The 8,357-nt window shown below is 48.5% G+C and overlaps 1 protein-coding gene across 2 annotated transcripts; it reads left to right on the forward strand.

Moving 5' to 3' along the window:
- The first annotated feature begins 298 nt into the window (after positions 1 to 298).
- On the forward strand, positions 299 to 8,357 carry PROK2 (prokineticin 2). 2 transcript variants are annotated; one of them, XM_009091190.4, is made up of 3 exons: positions 299 to 424; positions 4,377 to 4,502; positions 7,505 to 8,357. In XM_009091190.4, exons 1-3 carry the CDS (start codon positions 320 to 322, stop codon positions 7,628 to 7,630), a joined length of 357 nt encoding a protein of 118 aa, XP_009089438.1. In that variant the 5' UTR covers positions 299 to 319; the 3' UTR covers positions 7,631 to 8,357. The 2 variants fall into 2 exon arrangements, with proteins under 2 accessions (XP_009089438.1, XP_050835255.1); XM_050979298.1 differs by lacking the exon at positions 299 to 424 and adding an exon at positions 445 to 1,258.

The raw sequence follows: 8,357 nt of genomic DNA on the forward strand, positions 1-8,357 counted from the left end.
CTTCAGCCACACTGTGGGATTTTCCCCCAAGCTGTGGGACCAGCTGTGCGATGTTGCCCCCTAAGCCCAGGTTCCCCAGCGCTGATGCGGGATGTCCCCAGCGTGCCGTGGGATGTTCCCCCGTGCTGCCCCATCCCGGCGCGGCCTCCCCGCCCCTTTGCCCGCAGCCGCGCACCTGGGCGCGGTGTGTGCGCGGCGCCCGCGGCCGCGGCGCAGCCGGGCGGGGGTGACTCAGCCCCGGCTTTATAACGGCGGGGCGGCTCCGAGCCCGGCTCCGCTGCGCCGCGCCCGCGGGAGCGCCGGGGCCACGCACCGCACCATGCGGAGCCTGCGCGGAGCCCCGCCGGCGCTGCCGCCGCCGCTGATGCTGCTGGTGCTGCTGGTGCTGCTTCTGGCCGCGGGGCACGGAGCCGTCATCACCGGGGTGAGCGCCGCCGCTCGGCACCGACGGCACCGACGGGAGCCGGAACCGGCAGGGACGGAGGGCTCCGCAGTGGGGACGGGGAAGGGAGTCGGGGTTTGTTCGCCGGGAGTGATAGCGGGACTGGGGCAACCGTCTAGGATAAGGGGTGCCCGGAGAAAGGGGAGCGCTCTGCCGTGCGGGATGCCCGGGGAGAGGGGAGCGCTGTGCCATGCGGGATGCCCGGGGAGAGGGGAGCGCTCTGCCGTGCGGGATGCCTGGGGAGGGGAGCGCTCTGCCGTGCGGGATGCCCGGGGAGAGGGGAGCGCTCTGCCGTGCGGGATGCCAGGGGAGAAGGGAGCGCTCTGCCGTGCGGGATGCCCGGGGAGAGGAGCGCTCTGCCGTGCGGGATGCCCGGGGAGGGGAGCGCTCTGCCGTGCGGGATGCCCGGGGAGAGGGGAGCGCTCTGCCGTGCGGGATGCCAGGGGAGAAGGGAGCGCTCTGCCGTGCGGGATGCCAGGGGAGAAGGGAGCGCTCTGCCGTGCGGGATGCCCGGGGAGAGGGGAGCGCTCTGCTGTGCGGGATGCCCGGGGCTGCTCCCTGGGTGAGCACTGCCGAGACTCGGGGTCTGTCCGCACTCAGCCACGCCAGGATGGAGTGGTGCCGAGTGCGGTGACGGATGGCCAGAACTGGGATAAATGATAAGGAGGTCGTGGGAGGGAAAGCAGCGCCAGGTGATGAGAGGTGACAGGGCTTGGGGTCCCTCTGGGATAAATGGTACCGGACGCGGCATCTCCAGGAGCTGCGGGCTGGTCTGGATTCAGTGGTATCCCCCCAGAGCCTGGGGGTGTCTCTGCGGTAAGTGATGCCAGGAAGTGTCAGTCTCTGCAGTGGGCAATGCCAGGACTTGAGGGCTCTGAGGTGAGGGGATGCCACAACGTGGAGTCTGTTTCGCTGTGGGGAGGGATGTTTTCGGGGGGCTGCCTCCAGGCTGGTCTGAGAGAGTGCAGAGAATCCTGCTTCATTTCCAGGGCTGGAGCTGTCTCAGATCTCCCTGCATGCAGCCCCAGCTGTCCCCAAACCTGCTCTGAGAGGGTCTGGCTCAGGGCATTGCACTGCCCACTGTGCACCCCAAGTTTCTCCAGCCCCTCCATGTACAGGGCAGGATTACAACCCCCGGAAAACTCTGTTTTCCTTCTTTTTTTTTCTTTGTCTATGACTGTGCTGCTTTTTCCCCTCAATAGCTACCCCTTGCAAGCAAGTCTCTGTTGTTGTTTTTAGGCTCAAGATTTACTCTGGTTGTGAAAATACTTTTTTTCCTAAAGACGTTATTTAACCCAAAGTGTTGCATCACTTTTTAGTTAAATGATTTTTTAAGTGTTTGCTTTGGATTAATAACTCAGCATTTGCATTCCTTTGAGAGCTCACATGTCTTTTGTAACCATCAGAAGTTGCACTCACAGCAGTGGATTTCTCTGTGGCTGTCCAGGCTCCCTGTCCAGACCCCTGAAGTCCATGAAATAGCTCGTGGGCATTTCTCTGGAAGTCAGATCAGTTCCCAGGACTGATTTTTTTTTTTTTTTTTTTTTTTTTTTTTTTTTTTTTTTTAGAGCAGAGAATGTGAAGGAATTTTTTAATAATTGAAGATTTCAAGTTTCTTTTAAGTAGAAACATTCCCAACAACAGAGGAGCAGTTTATCTGTTTTTAGAGTTGTGGCTACACATTTAAAGCATACTTAATCCATTAAATAAAGTAATTGCGAGGCACTGAATAATAAATCATGGACAAGGCAGATTCAAAAAGTAAAAATAAATTAGAATTAGAAAATGTTACTTTATTAACTATTGCAGAGCATTTCTGCTAAAACCATTTTGATGCATTTTTGGCTTTTGATGAACAGGCAAATCTCAGATGAGAGCTGATGTAGGTGTTCCCCACCCCCTGAGCCTGAAAGGTGTTTTTCCGTTGCAATTTAAGGACTTTTTTCAAGCTTTCCTCAATTCAGTGGTGTTTCTTGTGCCGAAACCTGTTGCCTTTGCAGCTGGCATTTCACCTGGGACATATTCTTGGGCTGATTTTCCAGAAAACTGTGTTTAAATGAGGTGATCATGTGGTGTTTGGGGAAGTTTAGGAGTAGCAGCAGGAATTACACGTTTCAGATAAGGTGTGGGCAGGAACACTTGGGTTGAATATTTTCAAAACTTGTCATACATTTTTGGAAAGGGAGCCTTAAAAGTTCTGCCAGATGATAAATATGTGTGTGTGAGGTCAGGAAAGAAATTGTCCAGCCCAGACATTCAAGACTCTTGTTTGGTAGAACACACCCAAGTGGGTTTTTCAACTGAGTGATATTTCACCTCAGGACCAGTCCTACAGAGAGGAATGGACTTTGAGATATATAACTGAGAACAAATGGGAGTCAGGAGCAGCCAGGCAAGAAATAGCAGAGCCTGTGACTCCAGCTGAGCAGTGGACACCGGTGTGCTGAAGGCAGCCAAAATCACTGGACCTGCATTTTTATTTGTGACTATGGCAAAGTAATATAATTAGAGTGCTTTTCAAATTATTATTATTTTATTTTTTTAAAGAGAGAGGTAGCCTGGCGAGCTGGAGTGGTACTAGTCTTACAAGCAAATGTTCTGTGTTTGGGCTTACCTGCAGCACAGAGCTCTGTGTTTAGGAGCTGTTTGGGTCACACACACTATTTAATAATGATCCTAATGCAACAGGTTCTTCCTAAACTACTGAATGAGCTTTAAACTTGTATTTTGATCTGGCTTCTGCTGGTCAGTGCAATATTTACCCAGTGAGTACAGTCTAAAGCCATTTATCATGTAAATCCCAAGGTAAGATCAGTGAGTTTTTCCCTCAAGAGCATGTTTATTCTGGGAATGTGCCTTCCCCAGAGCTGTTATCAACATTTACGTATGTTTTTATGAGTTTCCCATTTACGTAGTGCTGACCAGTGCCTTCCATCTCTCACTGCTGCTGCCAGACACCCAGAGCAGTGAGTTAATCAAGCTTACATTCAGGATGTAAGCAGAACCTTTAACTGATGGCATTTCTCACTAGAGAAAGGAGACTGGTTTTTGCATTAAATCTATATAAGCTTTTGATTAAAAAGTAACTGAAAGATGCACAGTAGCTTGTTTTCAAACCCTAATGTGTCAATTGCTCTTTATGGTTTGTGGGTTTAAAACATACCCACTAGTTTGCATTTTGGTTTTTGCTTATCTAAGCTGGATTGGGTAAGTGGCTAAAATATTTTTTTGCCTCCTGTGAAGGGGAATGCTACCACGACAGCATTTTTTTTGGATGTGGACACTAATGGAAAGCTTTTCTTAAAACCTCTTTTAGCTATGTGTAATTCTAGATAACAACCACAGAATCCACATTTAAACTTTTGTTTTAGCTACTTCCAGTTGGACTTCTCTAACAAAACTCTCATGCAGTGTTGGAAGGGCACTCAACATGGTATTATCATATGAAGTTAGAAGGAATGGTTACCTAAAAGTCATTAAATCAATGGATGCTTTCCTATCTTAGCTTCTCCACAAGACTGGTTTGGTGACTCTTTTGGTGACAAGTTTAGTGTGGTTGGTCCTTGCTCCTTCCTGAGCTCACTCAGGCATCGATCTGGGAGCTAGGAAAGTGAGTGGCACATGCCATGGTCTATCAGTGCTAAGAAGTTTGGACTGTAAATCACTGACAGACCTGGGTTTAGCCCAGAGCAGCTCTGTGTGTGGTCCTGGATTTAAACAACCTGGTCCCAACTCCAAAATGTGCCAGGAGCCTGCACGTTCCAATCCATGGGAGACACAAGTATTGCAAATCAGCCTTCAATCTTATTATTCAGCCTTAATGAGCCATGATAACTTAGGGGTGCCAGAGGCAGCTCCTGAGCACCTGATCTGTCCTATTTCTGGACTACATTTATAATTCATGTAATTTGCTTAATGCTGTGTTGAACTGCAGGCCTGTGACCGAGACCAGCAGTGCGGGGGCGGGATGTGCTGCGCCGTCAGCCTCTGGATCCGCAGCCTGAGGATGTGCACCCCCATGGGAAACCTGGGAGACGAGTGCCACCCCTTGAGTCACAGAGTGAGTACCTCCCTGGGGGGGTTGGGGGAATGTCCTGAGCTGCACATCACATGGCATAAAGCCTAGACGTGGTGGAAAGGCAGGGAAACTTCCCATTCCTTACAATATCCAGCTGCCTGCCTCTGTATGGGAACAGAGATCAAGGTACCTACGTAAGGAAGTGCATTAGTGTCAGAATTATGCTGAAGGGAATCAGAGGATGAAAGCACTACATGCTTCCCAGATTGTTTTCTTATTAGTTTGTTGTTGCTGCTTTGTTTTGTTGCTTGATCCAAAACAGCCCTGGCAGTTTCCAAGCCCAGCCCTGCCAATCCCTCCTGGTGTTAGCAGGAGCACAGCAAGTGCCACCGACCCCAGTGGTAGTGGATTAGATCCTGTCACAAGCATAAAAACGTCACCACTTGGTTTTGGGACAGCTGGTGCATTGAGAAAGTGTTGACACACATTTGGACTTGAGAAAAGTGCCCACAGGCTCTCCTTGTTTCTGTTCTACATATTAATTTTAAATATCTATGTATATGTACATATATACACACACACTGTATTAATACAATGATTTTAACAAGTGCATTTATTTAAGGCAATGCAATTATGTATTTCTTATGCAGTATGAAAAAAGCTGCTTGTTTAAAACACAAAAGACTGAATGGGATGTTTCCAGGGAGCTTGAGAACCTGATGGTCTTCAGAGCCATCCTCAGGGAAGAGCACAGCCCAAGAGTCATCACAAGTGGAAGATATAAAGCTATAAATTCAGATCATAAATGTGCAGCCATTTAGCTGCTTCTCTCACTTTCCTCCAAGGCCTGGCTTCTCAGCTCAGTATCTACAGTTTATTTTCTCAGTTTTAGGAAGTTTAAAGCTCTATTTTATTGCAGTTAAATTTTTAAAACTTCTGCTGTGATACTGGGGACCAGATGGTCATTTTTACTATGTGATGTAGCAGGTTCTTCTTGTAAGGGCTCTTTCCATTACCAGGAATTAGGATAAGAGAAATTGTCTTCTAGAGGGTTTTATGAGCTTATTGTTATTGGGCAATAATTTAAACTGATATATTTCAAGCTGATTGCCTGCATAATTACAATCAGAGTAGATGCCTGTCCACCCCAGACACTAAGTCACTGATGTTTATAAGCTTTATGAAGTTAATTTTAATTTCTCCACTGATCTTCCTGAGAAACACAAACCAAATTGATTTACTGGAGAACGTGAAATGAGGTTATTTTAAGGATGAAGAGTTTTCTCAGTGGTTCCTTTCTGGTAAATACTTGTGTAGGGAGCAGCTGGGTGCCCTGATCACCAAAACTTCTCATTTACCTGCAGGATAGGTCAAAATCAGACACCACCATGGCCATGGCACCTTGGGGACATCCAGAGGAGCCAGGAGATAACTGGCAGCTGGGGTTCCACCTTCTAGTTTCCTTCTCAACAACTAGATGGTGAGGGACAGATGCCATTAGCAGTCCCAGCTGGAATTTCGAGGCCAAGTCTGAGGCAGGGCCAGGCAGGGTTTGCAGGCAGGTGAGGTTTGGCAGCATGGGGAATGAAAGGAACATTTCCTTGCAGCCAGTGGAATGTTTAGACTAAATCACCTGAGCTGTCAGAAGGCTGAGAGCTCAGGTTTTGGGTTTGGCTGCAGTGCTGGGTGTGGGCATCCAAAGGGATGATGCCCATGGGGACTCCCCAGCAGATGTGGGAGGTTGTTGCCTCTCTGCTCACACTGGAGCAGAGGGGCTGTGGTGGGTGGCACAGGGAAACCCACAACATCCCTTGCCCTGGGGCTGCTCTTCAGATGGTGCTGGGCAGGAGGCTGGTGCTGGCCCAGGGCACTGCAGGGGATTGAGCCCTCTGCCCACCTCCTGCCCCCACAGAGTGTCACTGGAGTCAGGCTGGTGCTTGGTATCATGCATGGAGGACTGTGTGGGACTTTCTTAAAGACAAAGTTTGTACACTGGCACAAGAAAATCTTGGAATATTAAAATTTTAGGCTTCAATCACACAAAAATGTGGAAGTGAGGGAATTAGGGCTGCCTGCCTGGCTGGTAGCAGAGGCTTTGCACCTCTGTGCCTCCTTTGCTGCATCCAGGCAATGCTCAGTGTGTGCTGCCAGCTGGCAGCACCACAGGTCCCAGACACTTCCCATTGGGCTGTCCTTTTTGGCTCCTGTAAGAGACAGAGCTTGTGACCAAGTTGTTGAAGACTGTCAGTGCGTGTGCATGTCACGGCACAATTAAACTTGTCTAATGTACTCCATATGTGCTCCCTGCAGCACAATGTGCCTGGAGGAGGGTGGGATGAAATGAGAAACCTCTGCACTGTGGTGGAAAGGATCCTGCTCACAGAGAGGTCAGGCAAGGTGACCTCCAGCCTGACTACCATGGGATCCCAAGGTTCCCAGGTCCTGCTCTGGGCCATGTGACAGGGCAGGATTCGGGACACGCAGAAAGCCCTGCACAGTGGCACCACAAAACGTGATGTTAAAGGCCAGTGTAGTTTCACAACAAACTCCTTTATGAAATGGGAGTAAATGGAGAACATGTGTCACAGATGTAGATTTACACAGCAACATGACTGTTAACATCCTGCTCTTAACTGTGGCTGGACTGGGTGTACAGAGGGGCTGCCTTTGCCATCTGCTCTGTCCTGCAGCTCAAGGGGAACTCTGGCTGTGAAGGGAGGGAATTGGGCAGCATTCCCCATATCCCCAATATTCCTCCCATTTCATCCCCCCACCCACCAGTGCAGGGGCTCTCCCTGTCACTGATTGTGGGAAACAGTAAATATGCTATTAGCTAAAAAGTTGTTAAGATGCTCTGTAACAAAGAAACCTTTGGCTGCTGTGGGCTGTACCTGAGCTTTTGCCACCTTCCTATTGTCTCAGCCATGCAATGAGGATGATGCTGCAAATAAAGCCCAAGGAATGTACCCCAGCAGTCCCATCCCCTTTGTGAAAAGCTAAAAACAACCACACCAACACAGCTGATGTCCTTGTTCTGTCCCCAGGTGCCCTTCTCCGGGCGGCGGATGCACCACACCTGCCCGTGCCTGCCGGGCCTGGCCTGCCTCAGGACTGCTCCCAGCAGATTCAGGTGCTTGCCAGACTTCAGAAAAGAAGATGTCTTTTTTTAGCAGGAACTGTTCTGCACTAGAAAGAGCCGCTCAGTATTTTCGTTCTCTCCTTGTTGTGACAAAAAGAAAGGGTTACTGGCCAGGGGAAACCCTGCAGCACTTTCCTGCCTCGCCAACATCAGCTGGAGACGAGACGCTGCTGTTGTGGCCAAAGTTTTCAGGAGGGACTTGCAGTGGAGAATGGATGATTTCATTTTGGGGTGGCCAAACAACATCTGCTAAAGCAAAACTCATTTTGATGGCAGGGGCTTGACCGTTCCTGAATCATTTTCTGGGCTTCATGGTTCTAGTTTAACCCCAGAATGAAAAAAATCCAAGTTTATTGCCAGTTTTGGAAAAATTTGGCCACATTGTTACACTTTGGAAGACCTGAATTGAACTGAGAGTTGGATAACTGCATAGTGTGAAGCATATGACAATTGACAAAAGAACTGTATTTGCATTGCATTTAATATCTTTATTAATATAATTTTATTTGTAAGTTAGGCACACCTCTAAGGTAAAGGTTTAACCAATTGATGTAGTTTTTACCCTTTTAAAAAGTGGCAGGTGGAAACAAAACATTTCAGGATTCAGAGCATTAAAAGATTTACTTATTTTAGTGTTCTAAGATGAGAAGTTGTTGTTACTTGAATTGGTGTAAAACTACCTGATCATCTCAAACTATGTATTAAGATGTAGTTTATATTAAAGAAAAAAGGAACCCTGAAGTTTATTTTAATAGGCT

The sequence above is a fragment of the Serinus canaria genome, chromosome 12 (genome assembly GCF_022539315.1).
Source record: "Serinus canaria isolate serCan28SL12 chromosome 12, serCan2020, whole genome shotgun sequence".
Taxonomy (NCBI): Eukaryota; Metazoa; Chordata; class Aves; order Passeriformes; family Fringillidae; genus Serinus; species Serinus canaria.

Excerpts from the sequence above, each read along its gene's own strand:
- PROK2 (XM_009091190.4), top strand. The coding sequence starts at position 320 with ATGCGGAGCCTGCGCGGAGCCCCGCCGGCGCTGCCGCCGCCGCTGATG. Across the intron at positions 425-4,376 it reads ACGGAGCCGTCATCACCGGG|GCCTGTGACCGAGACCAGCA; the intron begins GTGAGCGCCGCC and ends GTTGAACTGCAG. Across the intron at positions 4,503-7,504 it reads GCCACCCCTTGAGTCACAGA|GTGCCCTTCTCCGGGCGGCG; the intron begins GTGAGTACCTCC and ends TTCTGTCCCCAG.